Source organism: Vipera berus (genome assembly GCF_964194415.1).
Source record: "Vipera berus genome assembly, chromosome: Z".
In the NCBI taxonomy this organism is placed as follows: domain Eukaryota; kingdom Metazoa; phylum Chordata; class Lepidosauria; order Squamata; family Viperidae; genus Vipera; species Vipera berus.
The window spans coordinates 105,306,708-105,329,826 of record NC_138205.1 but is presented as its reverse complement, the minus strand read 5'-3'; the positions used below and the strand labels follow the sequence as shown (position 1 = coordinate 105,329,826).

The 23,119-nt window shown below is 43.2% G+C and overlaps 1 protein-coding gene across 1 annotated transcript; it reads right to left on the bottom strand.

Moving 5' to 3' along the window:
• Window positions 1-18,107: 18,107 nt before the first annotated feature.
• On the bottom strand, window positions 18,108-20,780 carry SKIDA1 (SKI/DACH domain containing 1; the record flags this gene model as incomplete). Its single annotated transcript, XM_081346264.1, has 1 exon — window positions 18,108-20,780. The coding sequence occupies one exon, from the start codon at window positions 20,778-20,780 to the stop codon at window positions 18,150-18,152; it is 2,631 nt and encodes an 876-aa protein (XP_081202390.1). The 3' UTR covers window positions 18,108-18,149.
• Between the last annotated feature and the right edge of the window lie 2,339 nt (window positions 20,781-23,119).

Genomic DNA, 23,119 nt, shown 5'->3' with positions numbered 1-23,119 from the left:
ACTATCCATGGACCAAGTCCTTCTTGTCCAGAAGAGGAAAGTCTTTATTCTTAGACTGAACAATTTCTACAACCATCTAATCAGAAATAAAGTACCAGAATAGTAATGCTTCTGGTACTTTTTAGAAAAATTATCCAAATTAAATATTTGTAGAAGGACTCCCATGAGTTAACTAGTAGACTGCAACCCATTTCTGCTCCCTTTGGCTCAGTTGCTCAAAGCTTCATTCCCCACCACCCACTCAATTCTTCTGAAAATTGAGAACAGGAAGCACCCTGGTATCACCACATGCTTTGCACTACAACTCCCAATACTACTAACCCTTGGTTATACATACTGAGGCTTGTGGGACTTATGGTCCATCTGAAAGTCATGAGATTGAAATCCCCTGGGTTAGAGTGATATATTCAGTCCTGTGCAAATAACACCCAATGGATAGGAAACAGGTGGGAGGGAAAGGAAAAAAACATTGGAGTAGATCAAGTTCCATATAGTGAATCAGAAAGTTTAGACAGTATTTCTCAAAGTTGATCATGTATATGTATATGTATATGTATATGTATATGTATATGTATATGTATATGTATATGTATATGTATATGTATATGTATATGTATATGTATATGTATATGTATATGTATATGTATATGTATATGTAAATTGAGCTTGCCAAACTGGATAGATGGGTTGGCAGAAAGACACAGACAGATAGACAGAGACAGACAATCCTATATGGAAACAGAATTCTGCTAGATGCTTTGGGGAAGAAATTAGAGACAAATTTGCATAAATTATGCCTGGATGGATAGATGCTAGTTTGGACCAACTGTTACTGAAACACCACCTTTGGTTTTTAATGTCTAAAACTTATTCTAAAGCAAGGTAATGCCAGTAGAATTTTCTAGAGCCAAATATGAATTGGGTCCTACTATGATTTTATAACAGAAAAAAACTGGCCTGCTTTACATGAATGTTGGAAGATTATATAAAAACTGTAGATGAAGTACAGTTCCTCTTTGCTTAATCTTTGCAACATGTGTTCTTCAAATTGTATTATGTCCAGCTAGGCAGATAGTATTCAACACTTAGGTGAGCACCTGAAGTAAGAGCTTGCTTACAGAAATCTTATACAACATTAAATGTGTTAATTGGTATTTAAGGTGCAACAGGATGTCTTGCCTGTTTTTAATTTCATACAGACATCTATATCAAACAACCTCCCCATTGAGATTAAGAGGGCTCTCAGTAGGAACAGCTTCCACCATAAATTAAAAACCCATTTGTTTGCTCAGACCTATTCTTGATTTCCTTTCTGTTTTTCTACCAGCTGGCCTACTACTGTTATGGTAGTTGTTATCTATATTTATATGATGTAACTACTTTAATACAAACTGCTTTAATACTTTTAGATAGATAGGCAGCATCTGGTATGGCATTATTTCGTTCTCTTTTTTAGATCTGAGAAAATTGATTGTTAACTTGTATCTGGTGCATGTGAATGTATGAATTCTTGAAAGAATTATTGAATTGAAAGGTTTTTTTAAAAAAATATTTTCAAATATCCCATTGCTTTTTTTTGCTTACATAGTCAAATGCCTTGTCTCCTGAGCAAATTAGACTTTTAATAAAAATGCACATCAACATTTCCTGAAGACACTTCTGATCACCATGTTCACTTTTTGACTGGAAGCAGTTTTCACAAACAGAACGACACAGTGCCTTCGAGCATGAACAAAGTTCTTCCCATCTCAAGAGACTTATGCAACACATGAAATCAATGGAAGCTTTTTCTTCTTAACCTAATTGCTATGTGGGGAGGATTTGGGGTGCCACAGCATGCATAAAAAATAGGGTTAATACTTCCCTCCTAATTAACCTCTCATGGAAGCACCCCCTCTCACCCTCCCATATGGCAATTAAATTTAGAGAAATGTTTTGTGTTAGCACACGTGGAAGCTTTTTTTCCCTAATCTTGATTGCCACATGGGGAGATTGTCTAAGAGTTGCAGCCTGTGTGGGGAAAGAATGTTTAACCCTTCCCTCTCTGCAATTCCATCTAAAAATGTTCCTCCCAGACGCCTAGCAATTTAGCTTTGAATGGGGGGTTTCTGTTGGCACTGATGGAAATCCAGACTAGTAGAAAATTCAAGCAAGGGCCTATAAAATGGATTCCGAATTAAGACATTTGGGCAATGCTTAGAAATATTCCTGTGTGGGAGTAAGCTCCACTGAACTCAATGGGAGTAATTTATGAGTCAACATTTGTAGGATTGCCTTGCAAGTAGCTTCAGGTAATTGTGTCTACTGAGCTGATATTCTCTAGCCATCTTTGAGATGATATAAAGTAATGCCAGGATAACATTTGCTGACTCCAATACTCTATAACAGTTCAGAGGAACTGCCAGATGGCCTTGTTCTAATTGTGCGTTGGCCAGTTACAGTACATCTGTGCAGGTAAGATGTTTGACTTTCCTGCCCTTCTCTTTCAACACATCATCAGCTAAGGGGGAAAACATCCATTAATCAGAGCACTGCAGCTGGAATGGGTAGGGTCTGGTTTTAGGATTCTGCCTTGCTTCTCTTCCCCCTCCCCCCCCCAATGGTTTGTGTCCTTTCTTTTAAGTGAAATAAGAAAACAGAAGATGCAGACCCAGGGGGAAAGGAGCTGATTGGATAATTAGCAAGATCCTATGAAATAGCTGCAGGTTGTCTGCCTCTCTTACTAAGTGACAAGTGAAAAAAGAAATCCACAAACTGGCAAATAGTCAACTATTTATTTATTTACCAACATCCCTTATTATTTTTTGCATGGACAGTGCAATGAGCAGGACCACTGATAGGAAAGAAAAGCTAAATTTGTAAATATGCAGAAAGACTCAAGAACACACTTTCCCCTTCTCCTTTCTTCTAGCTTGTTAAAAGTAAAGAGAAGATGACATCAAAATGGGGCAGGATGGGATGGGAAGTTGCCAGATAGGGAAAGAACTAGGGAAATAAAGTGTTAATGGAAAGGGCAAAGGCTGGGAGAAAAATGGTTGCAGGAAGGCTGGCTAGAGACCAGAGCATTGGGAGGGGGCTGTCCCTATCTCCCAACACTCCAAAAACGTACCTCCAGCCACACCCCCAGCAGGTCACATGATCTCTCCATCAAGATAATGAGTGACATACTTTACACACTTTGAAGTTACAGCAGTAGTGTCTGCTTAAGGGGGGGAAACCTATTATTTTAAACAGGCTATCTCATGTGAACTTAAGGCTGCATTTGTACTCACAGGCTGGGAGAAGATAGAGAAAAACCTGTGAGGTCTAGGAAGAAATTAAATGTTTTCAAAGAATGATAATGTTGGGCTAAAGTGCCCAGAGGCAAGAAGGGCTTCCATGTATATGGATAACGAGTCTGCTGGACAATGTTTGCCATGCAGAGCTTGTTTTCTATGTTTATTTCAGTGGCACTATTTGTAGCCTGATCCTGAGAGGAAGGCTTCTGGCAATAAATATTGAAAAACAACAAATACTTGAAAGAACAAAGGCAATATTTGAAGAATAGTGTGATTTGCCAAAATAGAAAAGTATGGAGAAATATTGTGAGTCTGCTGTTGTACATTAGTGATAGCTATATTTTCTTTTCTTATCTCTTGCTTTTAATTTCTTTGGTTTGTAATTTATTGTCCCTTGCATACCATCACCTAGGAAATATATACAAGAGGGCAAATATTAAATGCTTGTAGAGTGCAGCTGATTTAGGAGAAAGGGATGTTCAAGAGGCTGGCACCTGAACACCGGAAAAAAAACAGATAAGGTCTCCAGTAAAGACTCCCCTCATGCTATGTTTCTTCTCACCCTATACAGGTAGTCCTTGACTTACAACAGTTCATTTAGTGACCACTCAAAGTTACAGTGGCATCGAAAAAAGTGATTTATGACTATTGCAGCATTCCCATGGTCACATGATTTATATTTGGATGCTTGGCAACTGACTCATATTTATGGCAGTTGCAGGGTCCCGGAGTCATGTGATCCCCTTTTGTGACCTTCTGACAATCAAAGTCAATGGGGAAACCAAGTTCACTTGACAACCATGTTACTAACTTAACAACTACAGTAATTCACTTAACAAATGTGGCAAGCAAAATTATAAAATGGAGCAAAACTCACTTAACACATTTCTCATTTAGCAATGTAAATTTTGAACTCAATTGCGGTCCTAAGTAAAGGACTACTTGTACTGCTTTATAGATGAGAGGAAATCATTTATTTCTCCCTCTGTTTCTCACATTTCTCCCAAAGAGCTCTAGATGAATATTTCTATTGTGTTTTCACAACAACCCTGTGAAATTGTAAGTTTAAGCTGAGATGATTCTGGAGGCTGTTCAGTTTAAACCAGTATTTTTCAACAGTATTTCTTGACCAGGTGGTTGGGGAATTCCTGGATGTCCATTCATCTTAAAGTTGCTAAGGTTGAGAAACCCTGGCCTAGAAATTTCATAATTAAATGGGGGTTCAAATTTGGGTCACCCCATTCCTGACTACAACATATCTGATGATTTCAGATAAATCCCTGGAGCTGGATCCTGACCTTCCCTATTGACATTTCCTCAATGCAAGACTAAAAACAGTGAAAACATAAGCAAAGGGAGGGATTTGGGGGTGGGGGGCAGGTGAGAAGACAGGGCACTATCTGACAGTCTCCAGGCCTTTTTGAGGTACTTGGGGCTGTATGGATGTAATTTCTCATTTATACAGTATTTCTTTGGTCCAGTGATGTCTGTAAACTATAAAAATAACTATTGAAATTCTGATGAGTATACCAATCTTGAATGAGACATCAATGCAATTCATCATAGTAGCCCAACATAATTGACTCCCCTCCCATACACACACACACCAAGGTTTGATGGAGTCCCCTCTCCTAATTGATAAGTTATTCTCGGATTAGGAAAAAGAAGTCCCTCCAAGACCCCCCTTCTCAGGGATCCCTCCATTGGCCTTCCTGAGGATCCAAACTACTACAGCACCCCCCCACCCCTGCAGCACTCTGCGGGAGCTACCCAGTCCGCTGGACTCAGAAGCAGCTGTTTGGCCCCAGCCAGAACAAAGGGCAAGCCCTGTAGGAGAAAACGAGCAGAATAAAAGAAAGCCCGCAATGATTCCCTTTCCTTAGGGGTGGAAATGGGGGGGGAGAGTCCCAGCAAGTACGGTGGTCCCTCCAGCATCTGCCTTTCTAAGCACAAAGCCGGCCACTTCTTCACCCTCTAGAAACAGAGGCCCAGATCTGGGGTAGAGTGAGGCCTGCCAGCAGCTCCCGCATGGGAAGACTGGAAGTAGTCCCAGGCAAAGAGGGGTGGGCAGGATCTTGCTGGGAATAGCGGATCTGTGCAGAAAAAGTCAGGTTGGCATCTCCACCCCCCCCACCCTTCCCTGAATCTTAAGCCCTCCTTTCCAAGCCTAGAACTTCTGCAGGAGATCCTTAGATCTGGAAGGGAACATCCTCTTGCTGTAAACCAGATAGATTTTCAACCTATTCCAACAAGATCCCACCAAAACCCAGAGGATTCAGTTCCAAGAAAATCCCTTTGGAGTTTTACAGAAACGTATAGATCCACCCTCAGACAGCAGAGCTCTTTCCCCCCCCCACCCTTCACTTTGGTTGTGAGGATGATTACTTTATAATTATGTCCCAGGACATGTAAACAACTGTGATTTTTTACAGGTTCATCTCTTTCTTTCTACTTAACCCCAATTTTTTAAAATGCAGATGAACACATTCACCAAGATTAAAAGTCTTTCCTTCCTAACTAATTTTGAGGATTTGGGGGAAGAGGCCATCTTGTCCTCCCTCCCCCCAATTGCCCAAGGATTTAAATACAGAGGAATCAAAAGTATTACTTAGCATTTCAAATGAATAGATAAAATTGTTATATCTGGGTGTTCCTGTTTAGTGACATTAGTGGAAGAAAAACAAATAAATAGGCAATAGAGAAACCATTAAAATGGTTGGTGGTAGAGAGCAAAATTAATAGCCTTTTCCACACTCCTAAGTGTCTATGAAAAGTTCTATGAACGATGGATTGCTCTATCAAGAAAATGTGCAAAGATTTTAAGCATAGCTTAATTTTAAAATGGTAATTTCAACATTTCAGCATTTCAGCAGTCTCTGGGTTCTTTTTGAGGAAAAATGAAGGGATTGAGTATAATTCAATCTATTTCCCTGCTATTCAAAAAAGTGATTATTTTTCAGGTGATCTGCACCAACAAGACTAAGGATCACGATTTCATTTGAAAATCCCGGGCTTGTTTGCCTAACCCAAGCAAGGAGTTTATCTCACACACACACACACACACACACACACACACACGCACACACTCCATCTCTCCTCCTTTGGTGATCCCTATTCCCATCTTTCTCTTTACTGGAATGGCGATTGCTGCATCATCCTGCTTAGCCTTGTTGTGCAGAAGGAACATAGAAAAGACGTGGGACTGCGGGTCTTCATCGCCCTCCCCAAATTCCCTTCTTAAATCTTGCAATAAAAGCTACCCACAATTATGACATAAATACATAAATCGACCATTCCAAGACACATAATTCAATCTGTTCCAGATGATATTTGGTGATCTCTGGAGTTGCAATCTGTAAAATTCAAAAAGCTTCCTGATGGCTTTTGCTTGAGATGGTTTTTATAAAAATACAATCGAGAGACAACAGGAGGACATCAATTTATTAGGAAGATGCTAGGAAGACTTTAAAAACATCTCTGGAAAACCACAAACCTGGAGCTGGCAGCTCTATTCATCTGTTTACACCTCGCCTTTTGCACAACAGAACCAGTCTCCCAGGGTATCGATCCGCCATAGAAATTTCACAATGGCTAGATATCCCGATTGGATTACAACCTTAGGCGTACAGATAGGTGGAAGTGGGTAAAGCCTGGGAACCAACCGCCTCCCACAGCCTAAACAGCAGCCCTTATCTTCCTTTTATTCAACCGTTGCTATGCAGGAAATGTGCCCGAGGATGAGGAGCCAAAACAGCAGCAGAGTGCTTCAACTCTGTGGATTCCCCTCCCCAGGTTTTCTAGTCGCATTTTCTTGAACCATATTATTTTTGGGGCTTTGTGCATCTGTCTAAAGTAACCGATCTGAGGGCCAGAGAGCAGGAAGAATCTAACTTGCCACCCCCCTTCAGCCACCGCCACACACATAAACACACACAAACACAGAGATATCTCTTCAGTCAAGCCACAATTGGTATCCAGTCCCTTGTGTAGGGAGTCCCCGCAAAGCTACCAGTCAAACTGGAAAGTCAGCGATGCTGATTTCTAAAGGCATGAGAGCAGCCTGGTTTTCACCCAGCCCCACCAGAAATCACTGTCTCTGGTCTTCTGTCTTCTCCGGAGGAGAGCACTTTCATAAGAGATTCTTTCAGTGTGAAGAAGTTCATAATTAATTGCTCCTGAAAATGGGAGGGGAGAGAGAATAGGGAGTAAGGTGAATGTAAGAAATGGGTGCAGCATTGCAGAGAAGTACATATGTCTTTCCCAAGTGTATATAGATACATTATATTGGGCATGGGATAAATACAGGAAAGAGTATGGTGTTACCTTGGGACTGTCTTAACTTTTTGGTCCATCTTATCAGATATATAATTTACTGGATGTTTGATTGATAATTCATGAAGCAATCTTAAAGATCCAACAATATTTGATTTGTTCTTGGCTACACTGAGATAATAGAACAATCCCAATGAAATGACATCAATTATAGAATCCAGCAAAATATAGACTGATGAATTATATTGTGATGTTTCCCCCCATCTTATTTTATTTTATAGTAACTTTGATTACTGTAGTATTTCTAACCTGAATTTGTAATTTTATGACACTTTTTTATATTATCCCTTTTGCTATAAAAAGAGAATGTAAACTGCTCAGAATCCCCCAGGATTGGTCAGGCATGTAAACCCCAGCAATTAAGGAAGTAAATAAATAATTAGAGGAGAAAAACAGCCAACTGCATAGAAATACTGATTGTTTCAATATTGTTTAATATTACACAATACTTTCCCCATGGGCCAGGTGTAATCCAGAAGAAATGTTGCTGAATATATATATATATTATTTAATTCCCCCAGTAGAAGTCACATTTAAAAATCCTGATTGCCTTTTCCTTGAAAATTCCTTCCATCCTAACCAAGCAGTTCAAGATGCAGGGAGAGAGTTTCATTTTTATCAGTACTAAGACCAAAGTAAAGCAAAGACCTGTCCAGTCAAATGTCCTGCAAGAAGTAAGACAAAGGGGCATTTCAGGCCAGCCTCTAAATTGGCTTGTCAAGCAACCAGGCTGGACTGAGGAACTCTTTTCTAGATCAGATTCTAATCTAGTTGGTTTCCTCAAGCCTTTGACTCAAAGTGCATTTGTGTAGTTATTAGGCCCCAACTGATTCCCTCAAGAAGATGAAATAGATTCTAGGGTGGCTTGTTGTGTTGGGTCATCATATGGAGATTAGCTGTCCACAATATATGCTGATGTACAGTTCCCTTTCAGCAGGGCAGTGACAGGATTGTGCCAGGAGATCACTGATTGGTCTTCCAGGAGGAAAAATAGTTGTGCTTCTTCAAAAGGCAGTTAAAGCTTTTTCTAAGATCTATATTGAGTTCTTATCTGAAAAAAATACACATATTTTATCCCAGTGATTGAGAGAATAAAAAAACTCATAAGTTGCTTTTCCACCAAGTGCCTCCAAGAACCTTTGAGCCAACACCCACTTCCTTTTGGGATCTTAGCTTTTCTGCTTCAAAAATCCATCATGCTCATATCTCTCAGATGGATATGGTGGGAGGTGCTCAGTCCCAAGCTGCCCAAGTCCCCTTTCTCTCCCTTTGTCAGCTTTACCACATGTTCTATTTTTTTCTGAGAAAGAAACAAAATTAAAAATGGATACATATTCTAAAGAGGTCAAGGTTCAAAAAAATAGGACAGGTTGGATACCATTGGTTACTTGGTAGTAGGAGTATAAAGCCTTTATATTGTCAAGTTTTTTTCTGTCCTTTAGTAGAATCTTTAGTGGAACAATTATGTACAATATAAAAACTTGCCCTTGAGCTAAAATACATCACAACCCTTTTTAATACCCTGATCTGAGAATTTCAAAAGTTTGAGCTTTTAATTTTCAGATGTTTGAACTGAATTTCAAAATTATATAACCTAGCCTGAAGCCATAGAGATTTTTTCTTTCTTTCTTTTTCTTTCTTTCTCTTTCTTTCTTTCTTTCTTTCTTTCTTTCTTTCTTTCTTTCTTTCTTTCTTTCTTTCTTTCTTTCTTTCTTTCTTTTTCTTTCTTTCTCTCCTCATTCACTCTCACACATCTACATTTACCTAGAAACAATGCCTGCTGCTTTCACTGGACCTTCTGCCTAAGAAAAAGCTCCTGGGATTAAGGGTTATAGGAAACATAGGAAGACAGAAGATTCCCGACAATCCTAGGATTCTCTCGATTTTTCTCATAGTGCATGCGAGGTGATCTAGCCTAGAGAGGCAACACATATACTTCATCTAGATTGCAAAATAAATATATAAATATTTGCCTGATTTATCTTAATCTTGAACACTTTTGCATCACTTAATCGGTAAAACTGCAAAAAGGAATCGCCCGAATTGGCTCCAGCATGCTGTGAATCCACAGAGCCAGATCAAACCTCTCAGATTTAGAGAGATGCTGCAGCCTTGCATGGATCCTTCTTTGGGATGGAAATTTTAAAAGAGAAGCCCAGTGTCGTTTTCTCCCCGTTTGCTTGGACACAAAGCGATGGTGGGGGCGGGGGTGGGCAGGACGAAGGAGATCGTTGTTTGAAATGCAAAAGGAAGCAGGGAGAGAGGGGAAATGTGAACTGACCCGAGCGATCGTTTAAATGGGATGGTTTATATCAACGTATCTCTCAGGCTTACTTCTCAAGTAGAGTTTGGGTCTTTATTTAGAATATATTTTTAATGATGAAAATCAAATAGAAATTGATAGAAACATCACTTTTTTGCGAGAAAGAAATGGGAAATTAAACATAGGAGAGGGGAAATTGTAAATGCTGCGTCTTTCCATGATTTCTGAGGAAAGAAGTGTACTCACATCACGCTCGGATAACAAAGTGCTTTAAAGAGAAAGCCCTGTGGAGTTTAGCGCCCGAGAGTAAATAAATAAAGCTAAGTGGTAGCGTGTTAACTATATTTCCTTTCGTTTTTTGTTCGGCTTTTGTTTTCGTGAAATCTGGGAATGTCTCCTAGGCCCAACGCTTAAGCTCGGAGGGGAAACAAGAAGCAGCCCCGAAGCGAGTCTCCTGCGGGCCTACATGTTATTAGCCTCTTTCGAACCAGAGAACTACGGGGGGGACCCAAAAAAAGTGCCTATTCGCTTATACTCAGAGTCTCGGCTCCGGTATTTCCATTGCATCAAAAGTGCTGTTTATAATATACAGACACACGTGCGCCGAGAATCTGGTGTGCGATGTCGACACTCAGCTGCCGCTGCGCCAAACCAACTGCCCTTTCATTTTCCTTTGAAAACCAGAGGGTGAAAAGCTCTCGCTTTAGCAGCCTCGCCGGGTCTATCCTCTCCAGATCTCGTTGAAACTGTCGCTTTGGCCAGCGCTTGCCTGCAACCCGAGTCCAAATCCTACACTCGTGGGATCTTTTTCCCCCAAGTAAAAAGCCCTTTGAATTTTTAAAAACAAAAATAAACGACATATCAGTGATTAAAAAAGATTAATGGAAACAACTGAATGCTGAATCTACACAATCACCTCCCCATCGTGATGTTACATAATGTGTTTATTTACTTAATGGATATTTGTTTCATAAACGAAAGAAATCGGTGCATTTTCGCCCTTTCTCCTCTAATACCTTTCTTCTCTTCCTTTTTAAAAGTGAGTTAACCTTTCTCTTTTAAGAAAACTGAACTTCGGAAAAGGCTGCCACAGGCTGTAATCTTTATTAGTCAACATTTCTAGAGCTCGGGTTTTGGAAAATATTTGCAGTGCAAGAGAACCCAAGCAGAATGTGGGATTGCTTTTGCAACCGTCAGCCTCCATTTCCCAAGGACATTTCCTGTATCAACCCACTGACATTGGCTTCGATGTCTCCTCCGCTCCCTTTATCTTATACAATGAAGAGGCAGCCCGGAGAATCTTTAGATTTCGCGGCAACTTCCCTCAAAGTGAAATGTGTGTGTGGTGTGTGATAGCATTAGTCACATAGGAAATACTTGGCCCTGCTTTGTGAGTAAATGTGGAAATAGGTCTTGGCTTGAAAGAGTTGCTGCCATCTCAAAATGTCTTCTGCTGTAAAGATTACAAGAGAGGATGTTCCTGTATCTTTTCTAGGAAGCCAAATCAAGGAAGAGCCATAAAGAGTTGGGGAATTGGAAATAATATATGCCCCCAGCATTTGTGTGTGTGTGTGTGTGTGTGTGTGTACATATATACATGTGTCAGATTCTAATCCTGCTTATAAGCATTGGAGGTGGGGTGAGGCACCTTGGAGGAAGGAGCCATAAAGGAAGGTCCCTGCTACCTCCTTTCTGCGGCCATGACCATCCCTGCCTCAGCTCTTTAAAACAGGCAGCCATTTACTGCCCCTTATTGCCCCACTGACCAGGTTAGCTCATAAAGCTATTCACACGCCACAATGGAGATTTTCTCAACAATTAACAAGAAACAACATAATAAAGCCATTGACAAAGGCCTGGCTATTTACTAGAAATTAGGCACTCTTTAAGAGACTAGTGCTAATTTCACACACTTTATAGCTTCCAAGGATGGAGTAAACAACCTGGGTGCAGGTTTTGGCCGCTGTGGCCACCACTATCCAGAATTATTTTTTTTCCTTCCCCAATATCCACCCCACCTCCCAATTCACACGCCCCATCATCATTAAACTCCTTTTAAATTGTGGAATGGCTGAGGAGGGACTATGACCTCTAAACAATAAAAAGGCACCAAACTGATCCCTGGCATCTGACGGCCATCCCAGGGCGTTTGCGTTTCTCAAGACAGAGCTGATAGGGCTAAAGCCAGCTGGGCGACAGCGTCCTTTGACCTGTGAGCCTGGTCCCCAACCCAGGACCTAACCAGACTTGCAGGATTTCGCCCAGGGGGAAAAAAGAGCTCAGAGCCAGAAAAGAGGTCCTGGGCCATTCTGCTTGCAAAGGCTGAGGCCAAAGGCTGCCAGACAGTGGCCCTGCCTCTCCCTAAGCTGCCCTTTTTTGGGGGGGGGGAGTGGCCTCTTTGGGATATCCTGGGCTTTCATCAGGAGAAGACCCTGCATTTTGAGCCTCCTGGTGCTCCGGAAAAGGCAGAAGGGCAGGGGAAAAAGGCACAAGGGCAGGGGAGGCTCGAGAAGACCAGGTCTTGCAGGGGAAGCTGGAACGCTTGAGGGGCAGCGGCAGCTGCGGGCGGCACTGAGGAAGGAGACAAAAGGAGAGGAGTTTTCGGGAAACAGAGGCGAATGAGCCAGGGCCCAAGCAAGATGAGGCCTCCAAGGCGTTGCTTAGGCCTTCCCCTCTGGCCTCTGAAAGGCCACCTTGAAGTGGGTCTCTGGACGACTCCTCCAAGAGGCCCTTCCGCTTCGCCTAATGAGCTGGTAACACATTCAGACCGAGGGAGAAAGAAAAGGGGAAGAGAAAGGCCGGAGACACAAGGAGAGGCCAGCCGGGGCGAAGAAACGGCGCGAGGTCCCTTTTTAAAACAGGCAAGATGGCGACGCCGCGGCTGTTAAACGGGGAGCCTCTTCTCGTTCGCCCCACCACCTCCACCCTTCCCAACTCCTGAGACGCACGAAGGGGCCATGCCCCTAGTGAAGCCGCGGAGTGGGGAGACCCATTTCCTGTTCCTTCCTGGCTCGAAAATCGACATGTGGGACTGTTCCTTGAGTTGCCCGTCTCCCCCAATTCGCGGGCGATTCTACCGGCTCTCAACCCTTGCCCTCCCCTGTTTACAAACACAGCTGTTGCCGTAGCTTCGCAATGCACCCTAAAGCCACCAGCAGAGAGAGAAGGTGCAGGAAAAGGAAGGGGGAGGAGGGGGAGGTGATCTCGGCATCTGGAAAGGACGGAGCGCCTTGTTTTTGAAACTGTCAATTCTCTCAACCCCTATTGTGAGAGCTTCATGCAAAACATCTCAGCCCTTTTAACGTTGGGCCTTGTGAGGCTGCCTCGGGTTGAAAAGGAAAGGGAGAGGAGAGGAGGGGGAAGAAGGAGGGCAAGGCAAATAATTATATCAGAATAGACACGCACAGAAATTACAACACACCCTGCAATGTGCGTGCATGCACACACACAAACACTTTAGTTGGATTTGAATTTAGAGGAAATGTATTTAGTCAATTCAGGGACATATGCAATCTTTGTCTCAGTTAAAATTAAGAAAGACAGCTGTTCTGTCCCTTAAACATCCTAACTCCATATGAATGGTTGTTGTATTTTTTTTCAAAGCTGATCTACGGAATTTCTAGGAAAACATTTTACCAATATTTGATGATTATAAAAGCAACTGAGTTAGGTAAAATCCTGCCTTTTGTCATGCTGCTATGTGAAGAGGAAAGCCTCTACAATATCTGAAATGAAATTTTCTGCCACCCCAAATGGAGATACAGTTGAATTGTGAACTTTTCTTTATCTTTCCCCTCTTTCTTTTTTTAACACAAGTGTCTTAACTGTAAAAAACCACAGTAAGCAAGCGCTTCCTGTCTTGTATCTGTGTTTCCCAAAGGCCACTTTTGATCTTAACTCTAAGCATACTCATGTGTAAAATGAAAGAAGATATGCTCTTCTTACACAAATATGAATATTTTGGCAATAATAGCATAATCTGTGTGGGGTCGGCAGTGAATATACACCCCCCAATTTTGCTATTATTGCCAAAATACTAATTTTTTTGTTGAAACAGGACACACACACACACATTTGCAAAAATACATAAAGAGCAGTCTTCCATAAATCAGACATGTTTTTCTTTTTTACTTCCCAATGGTGTTTAGAATAAACATTTATTTTTTCATTTATTAAAATAATTTTGCCTCTTCAGTTAAAAAATGATTGAGTTTCTAGAGGCTATCTCCTTTTTCAAACCAGGAGTTGATGGCAAATGCCTGAAAATCATTTTCACATCCATTCCCTTTGAATGCTGGGTGGATAAAGTCCTATTTTTTCTTTGTGTTGAAGAGTGAGGATATCATTTCTTAATTACCTGGCATGGGAAGAATTTCTCTGGTGTAGGCTTCCAAGGTGAGGCTCAGAGTATGTGTTAGGAGACTATTTTTATCAGTTTGGTTTAGCCCCAAGGATCCTGTGTGTATTCCTGCTTATGAATAAGGGGGGGAAGGGGGGTTCTGGTGGCTATATATTTGCATGTGGCAGTATTAAAATAAGAAGATTTCACCTACATTCAAGCCTTGTTGAAAAATGAAGAATGCCTTCTATGAATGCTAAGGTCTCGTTTCTGGGGGAGGACAGGCAGACATTCCTCAGGTCATTAATTTGGGATGCACTCTATAAAATTCTCTGCTCCAAAGCAGACCAACAGAAGACCAGGGGATTTCTCTGCAGCAAGACAAGGAGGGTGTGGCTTTATGTTTTCCTCAGAATTCTTAATAAGACAAGAATCTCTTGGACCAACAGGAATTGTTAGAATAGATACACAGAAAAGCATCCAACTGGACTTAGGACCTCTCTTTTTCTCTGTACATTTATTTGTTTTGTTTTTTTAAAAAAAGGTGACTCCTTAGATTTTTTTAAAAAAGCTGACCCTTTTTTTCTTTTAAAACCAAGGCTTTAAAAAAAATCCCCAAAATAAACACAGAAGCAATTTCCCCCTAGACTCCCATCATCCAATATATGATTTAGTAGTTGAAGTGATCAGATGGATCAATACTTTTGATCTAAGGCTATAAAAATCATCAGTTAAAATAATATATAGTGAAGAATTATTTCAGCATTTGAGGTTTTCCTATGTACTCCTATTTACCAGCCACTGATATCAGTGGACAAAAAAAAACCGAAAAAATGCATAGATATACAGAAAGCAATAAAGAGGGAGGAGAAAGTTAAAAGGCCTTGGCTACAAATGTGGAAGTAAGTGACCTCTGTAGAATTTGAAAAGATTCAAGAGTGGGTGGTTTTTGTAGAGTTTTTTTTTTTAAAAACTGAGCCATCAGTCCACTGGAAAAGGCAGCCTGAAAAGCTTAAGAGTTTTTTATCTTGCAAACTTTCAAAGCTATAACCAGCAAATAAACCTTGAAAACCCTAAAGTAAGATTATAACAACAGACCAATTTTAGTCTTATTTTATTTTTAAGAAATTATTTTCACGTTTGAAAGTTAAGCCAGTCCAATCTGGTATAGTGGTTAAGACACTGGCTCAGAAACACAAGTCTGTGAGTTTTAATCTCACCTTAGGAATGTAAGCTAGCTGGGTGATTTTGGTCCTTCTCTCTCAGCCCAACTCCCCTTACATGGTGGTTGTTAAGGACAAAATAGGAGGAAGGAAGGAGTATTCACTGTCTTGAATTATTTATAAATAATAAAGGCAGGACAAAAACATTTTAAAAAACCAACGTGGAATGTTGACATTTATTCTTTTTAATGCAGAAACCAAAGAAGGATATTTCCATTTGTGAAAGCCTGGCCTAGTGAGGACAGCCTGTGTGAGTTTGTCTGGATGAAGGAATGGCTGGTCTTATTGTATGTCCTTTGGCAGGTATCTCTTCCCAAAGGGGTGAAAGGCCTTTTGCAAATCACTTAGGGGTTGCTGAAAAAGCAAAAGAAGAAAAGGAGGGATATTCCAAGCCAAAAGACATTCATTCATTCACTCAGGATTGGATGACACACATCTAGATACACATACATCCAGGATAACATTTCTGCCAGAACAATTTCATTTGCATTCTCTCCTCTTTTTGAAAGCATCATATTTTAGCAAAGCAATTAAAACACATAATGTAGGCCTGTAAATTAGAAATACAAGCCAGTAAAAGGGAGCCTGACTATGCAAGCAGGTGAAGGTATTTCTAAATATATTTGGCTCTTGCACATAATTTACAGAAAGAAAAAGACATTTCTTTATCTTCCTACCTGGGTCTGTATGAGATAGAGAAGAAATTAGCTCAGTCTCTTTGCAATATATAGAAGTAAAGAAGGGAAATATCACCTAGGGCAGGAATGTCAACAGTATAAATAATAACACCCATCACATTTCCATAAGAAAAGTTGAGTCAAATGCTCAGGATAAACAATGGTTTGTTGCTTTTGTTGTTGTTGTTGTTTTGCAATTGAAGATATATTCTCTTAGGACTGCCTCTTAAATGATAGCCTTGGGCATTTTTAATTTAAAATAATGATGCTCTCAAAATCTGAGCAAAGAAAAATAATCCAGGATAAAGAAGCAGATCCAAAGTGCTGATTCAACAGTTTCAGGGGGATGTAACTAACATTGTAAAAGTTCCTTTCTTACCCCACAGTTATAACATTTGAAACATTTTCACCACAGTTTTATAGGAACAACAATTAATCTCTTGAAGTATCTATGCTTCCAACCAAAACTTTACATTCTTCTCATGCACCCACTTCACAAAAAAGTGAAAATAAAGATAATCCTACAAGAAATATATGGATACTTTTTTTTAAAACAGTGTTTTATTTGAAAATAAAGCTAAAGCATGCTTTTTCAAGAGTGCAAATTTCCATCATTTTGATTTACTGTTTCCATTATCACAACATCTAGAAGTCCGCTTGCTTCAATTATGACAAATTTTAAGTGCAAATATAGACAATTGCCTCTGATTGTCATGTGCAGTAACATGATCTTGCTACAAAGATAGGATGGTTGGGAAAACTGAAATTTCCAGGTATGTAAGAAAACAGTGTCACATCCTGGTTTCAGACACCTGAGTTTGTTGGGTAATCACAGCAGCTACTGAAAGTAAGGAATTTGGGGTTTCTGTTGTATTTAAACATGGGGGTGAGGGTGATTTCATTTCCTGCAATGGAAATCTGAAAAAAATAGTATTCTGATTTTTCTCAATCTGCGAGAGACACAGTTATGGATACTCCTTCATCTTTCCAATAAAACATGCTAAGAATTGTGCTCCACCACAATCCTAAATCCTCTAAGACTGGAGTCCTTATAAATCAGTCAGGGGCTGGGGTGGGGAGGCTTGCAGTCTGGTCTGTGATACAGCAGAGTGAATGCTGTAATCAAGATATGATATGTGGAGATTCTGAACATTTTTTATGGGAAGGGATAGAATGCTCCTCCCTTACTTAAAACTGACTTGTCCTGGATCACTTTATTTTTAATTTTAACAAGAATCCAACTAAATTTAACTGCTTCTATTGATTTTCAGCTGTGAAAGAAACAATTGTCCCAGCAATGATCTAGAAACATACACTCTATGCTAAATGTAGGCATGTTAGTTATTTTGATAGAAAGGAGATGAGGTGGAGATTAAGAGGTGGGAAAATACTTAGAAGTTAAGAAGAAGCACGCACCCCCCTCCCCACAACTGAATGATAAAGTCCCTGTGCAACTTCTTGCTGAAGAAAGTTGAATAGAATTAATTGTACAGACTTCAATGTTCCAGATCTAGTGCATTACATATTAATGGCTCAAACAATCTTTCAACTCATAAAATCCCAAACCCCAAACATTTACTTGTTACAGTTGAATTGAGGTACCAGGTGCATTATTAACAATCTGAGACAGTAAAGTGTTTCAGTTTGAGAGAGTCCACTGAGGTGTTTGCTTGTTTTTAATTAACTTGAAACTTTTGCTTGAAGTAGTCTGTGGAATGTTAGATCTCTCTCCCTTCATGCACGCTATTACCCTCTTCCCCCCTGATCTGTTTTCATGGCAAAAAAGTAATCCAATTTTTGTTGCTGTATTCCCCCCAGTGACTGGGAGGGACAGACTAGAACTCCAAAAATAAAAATGCAAGCAGATGCGATAGAAGAAAAACCAGAGTAGCTACCCTCAACTGTAGTGAAAAGAAGGTGTTGGGAAAGGGGGAGAATCAAAATATTAGTTATTACTATTATTATTAAGATGAATTCAGAAACTCAAGCCATCCTCACATCAACCATAAAAGTAGAATTCCCATCCAAGCTCTTTCATTAGTTCAATTTCCTGAACTTGTGGCTGGGTGGAAGAGGTATTGGTGACCCACCCAGCTGCCATTTCCAGATAGGATGGGCCTTAGGTGGTGATTGGGCACTCTTGGCAGTGCTTAAGGTATAGGCTGGTGAGAGATCTCCATCTGGGCCAATCACCAGAGAGGGAGGGCAGGGAAAGTTGCCCATGAAACTGAATGGCCTCTTGAGGGTGGAGGTAACATTGCTGGCCCCCCTCTTGCGTCGGTTAAGAACAGTCAAATCATCCAAGACGCCTTCCTGAGCCTCTGGGAGTTTCCCTGGAGGTGGCCGGGGGTTACGTGCTGATTTCAGATTTGGCTTGAGTGGTGCTGGGCTCGGTATGGTGGCTCGTTTGCCCAGGACCAAGGTGCGATAGTTCTTCCTCACCCGGGCTCCAAATTTGTAATCCCCATCTTCAGGTTTGGCAGCAGAAGCAGTGCCTAAAGTGCATGCAGCAAGGGTCCGGCTCAGAGAAGCTGGACACAGAGTGCTCTTGGGAGTGCTAGGAGAGTCCTCCAGGCACGTAGGGTCTGCCTTGGTTGACAGCAGAAGAGTTCCAGGATGTTGGGTGGGACTGGGCCTTGATGATGACTGGCGGTCTGCCTCTACCTTGGTCTCCTGGTCACTCCCTTCCCATTTCAATGGGATCTGTACTGGGAGAGCTCCATATTCAGCATTAGAACTGCTGTCCTCAACTTTGATCTGGGCAATGGGCACAAAAGTCAGGGGCTGGACATGGCTTTGGAGATCTGGGCTTGCAACAACAGCAGCTCCCTGGCAAGTGGCTGGTCTGCCATTGAGCTGGGCATTTCCTGGAAGCTCCTTGGACAGGTGGGTTAGGACAGCAGTGGTGCTGTTTGAACCCGTTGGAGAAAGAAAAGAAAGGTGAGGGTGAGAGGCAAGGGCAGGCTGACAGATCTGGCCCTCTCCGAAGAATCTTGTTTGGGGCAAAATGTGGTTTGGCTTTGAGCTAGAAGAGTCACCGCAGGCTAACCAGGGGACCCCAGGCAGGTCAAGAGACTTTACCTCAGGCACGAGTGTGGAATGGTCCTTGCCAGTGAAAAGAGATCTTCCCTCGCCGTCACCGATTCCTTCCGTGGGCTGCTCCAGCAATCTTAAATACGCGCTGCCGGCAGGATGAGTGGTGCAGTCCAAGCCCAGCTCAGTTTTTGAAAGCCAGCCAGCCGGGGTCCTCCAGTCCTCCGGTTCTTCCGACGCTTCGCATTTGACGAATTGCGTTGGACCAGGGAGCTCCTCGTGGCTAGCAAAATGGGGCGGATGGGGCACGAGGCTAGCTGAAGTCTGGAGGCTGGGCGATTTGCAGAAGCTAGTGCGTCTGAAGCGGATACTCTGGACCGAGACGTGGCTGGAACCGGAGCTGGACTCAGATTCCGAGCTGGTCTCTTCTTCTTCTTCCTCTTCCTCCTCCTCCTCCTCCTCCTCGTCTTCCTCCTCTTCTTGCTCTTCCTCGTCAGAGCTCAGCTCACTGGAATCCGAAGCGCAGCTACCTTCCTCCTCTTCTTCCTCAGAAGAATCGGAATTGCTGGTGCTGCTCAGGCTGGAGCAGAAGTCGGAGTCGTTGTCTGCGTGATTCGAATAGGAGCTGGATTCCGAGTCGCTACTGTAAGGCTCCGGGAAAGCCGGGGCAGGCTGCGGAGTCAGAAAACCGCGCAGTCCAGGCAGCCTCTCCGCCACGGCGCTTCGAGCCGCTTTGCAAGCTCGGGGCAGGATCACCACACGCCGCCCGCACCCGGCAGAGAAGCGCCTCTCGGTGCTCTTTTTCCGCTTAGTTCTGCAGCGGAAACCCAGCGGTTTGCTTCTAGAGACTGCTGCTGCTGCCGCCGCCGCCGCCGCTGCAGCCGCCGCCGCCGCCGCCGCTGCCGCCGCGAGCTTAGGCTGAGTGGCAATGGCGGCCGAGGAACGGTAGTAGTAATGAGGATGCTTGGAGCAGAGGAGGCTCCGAAAACAAGCGGGTTCTGTGGCCAGGGACACATAATCCTGGCCAAGCTGGGCCGTTTCATAGTTTACAGCCTCATTGCTAGGCGATCGGGCAAAGCTTGGCAAACTGCGCCCGGCGGATTTGCTCCAAAAATGAGGTAGATCCGAGGCCGGTAGGAAAGCTCCTGCTTGTGCAGCCGCCGTCGCGGCCGCCGCCTTGCGCCAGGCTGCTTTCTTTCTGCTGCTGGCTTGGTTTGTAGTCCCTTCGTTCAAGCTCCGGCAAAGTTTGCCGCCGTCTTTCCAAAAAGCCACGTAGGGGTCGGGGCGCAGGGTCCCCTGGCCCGGCTTGGCGCCTCCCCTACGCTTGGTTCTCAGGACCCGTTCGGTCTTGCACGAGGTATAAAGCGCTTCTACGTCCTCGCGGGAAATAAGGGTGCATTTGGCGGCGTGGAAAGCTATGGAGTTGATGGACTTGAGCTTCCGCAATTCCTCCAGGTCGCATTGGTGCTTTTGGACTTTCAGGTGGTCCATGCGCTTGTGCACCGTCGTGCGCGGGATGTTCTTCAGAAGATCTGTGAAGACCTGCGAGAGGGGGAACATCTGCTTGCCCCGGATCATCAGGTAGCCCAGGCGTACGCCATCCACCTCTTCGAAACCCGACTTCAAATCTTCCATGGTGCGCCTTAAATTAAGCTTAGCATCTGGGCAGGGGAAGCGGAAAATGGATGGGCGACGGCCCGCCGTGCACCCCACAAGTTGGAACGGCGATCAGCAGCAGGAAGAAAAGGTGCGATGTCGGGCGGGTGGGGCGGCAGAGATAGAGAAAGGGAGAAAAGAAATCCACTCACGAAAAGGCAATTTAAAAAATCCTCAGCCAGATGCTGGATTTGGTCTCAAGGCATCCTACTGAATGGAAAAGAACAAAGCGTGTTATTCCTGATCAAACTTCGGAGGACTACCAAAAAAAAAAAATCAGAAGCGCAAGGCAGAAAGGAGGAGAAGTGGAAAGAGCCCTGGAGGGTGGAAATAAAAAAAATCATGTCCTGGGGAGTGGGAGGGAATATATCAGTTTGGTGGCCCCGGCCTTTCTCGCGACGTAGCTGAGGAGGCAGGCTCACTACCTGTGTCCTTGGGCTGGCGGCTCTTCCCCCTGTCCAGCCCAGGATAAAGGAATGTAAAGCCAGAGGGCTGCTGAAGGAGGCAGAAGAGCCACGCAGCCGTTCTTCCCGCCGCTGCTTTTGCTCCAAATCAAATGACAGAGTGAAGTGAGCTCGTCCGGAGACACCTTCATCAATTAATTCCCCTAAAGCCAGCGCTGATTGGACACTCCTGACAGGTGATGCAATAAAAATTGATATTCCACCCCCTTCGTGCCCCCCTCTCCAATCTTTAGCTAATTAGCATACTCTTAGACTGCCACCTCCCCTCCCAAAGTAAATAATACTGTTAGTATATAAATCTTTCTATTAAACAATCCAGAGGTTCTCAGCCAGTCCAAAGGCAGCTCGACGGCGCTTGGGTATTAAAGGAAGGGATTGGAATTGGATTACTGACACCGTTTTAGTTCTCTTTTCTTCTTTTTCTTCCTCTTCTTCTTCCTTCCTCTTCCTCCTTTCTCCTCTTCCTCCTTCCCCCTCTTCCTCCTTCCTCCCTCTTCCTCCTTCTCCCTTCCTCCTTCTCTTCCTCCTCTCCTCCCCTTTTCCTTCTCCTCTTCCTCCTCTTCTTTCTCTTCCTCCTCTCCTCCTCCCCCTTTTCTCCTCTCCTCCTCCTCCTCCTCCTCCTCCTCCTCCTCCTCCTCCTCCTCCTCCTCTTTCTTTTACAAAGCCCACCCTAAAAAATAAATAGGAATTCGAAAGCTTCATTCAGCTATTTAGTACAATTAAAGAGGGGCTGTTTTTCCCACCAAGACACTGCAAGAGTTCTAGGGATGGAAAGATGACTGAGGTGTGTGTGTGTATATGTGTGTGTGTGTATGCCGGAACAGCAGAGTAACCATTTTAAGTAATCATTTTAAAGGGGCGTTTATTCTGCCTAACGAGTCAAAGGAGACTTGCTCGTCTGGCGGGTCCCTCCGCGGGGCGTTAAAGTTTTCCCTTTGTTTTAAGAGCTGGGGCGTATTTGTTGTTATTTGGATTTCTCCTTTCTCCCCACCCACCCCCTCCGACTGAGAGAACGAGCATACTCACGTTCATAGAGGTGCCTCTTCTTTCCTCCTTCTCGCTCCTCTCTATTTCACACACACACACACACACACACACAAACCCCTTTTCGCTCCCCCCCAAGAGCTAAGTTGTTGCTCCCCTGCTAGGGTTTCTCTGGGGCAGTGCGCTTCTCTAGAGCTCCAGCTCCTTCATACTGTAACACTTTTCGATGAAATTCTGCCTGTGATATTGGGGGGAGGGGAAGCAGAGGGGGGAAGAGGAAGGGGGGGGAGAGATCAGGACGTGGGCTCACGTCAGACCCGTAACAAAGCAGAGATAAGCTAGAACTGTATCCACTTTCCACAGTTTGCGGGGCGGCTTCCCAAGGTAGAGGCTTTGAGTTTCCGAGTCAGTTCCAGGATTGCCTGAGCCTTGATTGTTTGGCGGGGGGGGGGAGAGAGAGAGAGAGAGAGAGAGAGAGAGAGAGAGAGAGAGAGAGAGAGAGAGGGGGGGGGGAAATGGGAACAGATTCAAGAGAGGTACTTGAAAGATTGTAGTGGGTCAAAACGATGCTTCTAGTTTACAGCTTCTAACCCCAGCTACCTTTGCAGAACTCCTATACAGGTTCCATTCTGCCTTTCACTCCCAGCTTTGCAATTTCAAGATGTGGGATGCACAACTCCTATGTGGGACAGTGGATTTGCCAGAGAGCAGACTACAGATTGAAGTTGCCTTTCATGCCTCCTTTGTAACTCCTATTAGTGACCTCCAAATATTCAACATCTTGGTCTCATGAAAAACTTGCAGGATTGTTCTAGAGGTGTACCCAGGGCTTTTTTTCTCATAGAACGCTCAGAACGGAGTTCCGGCACC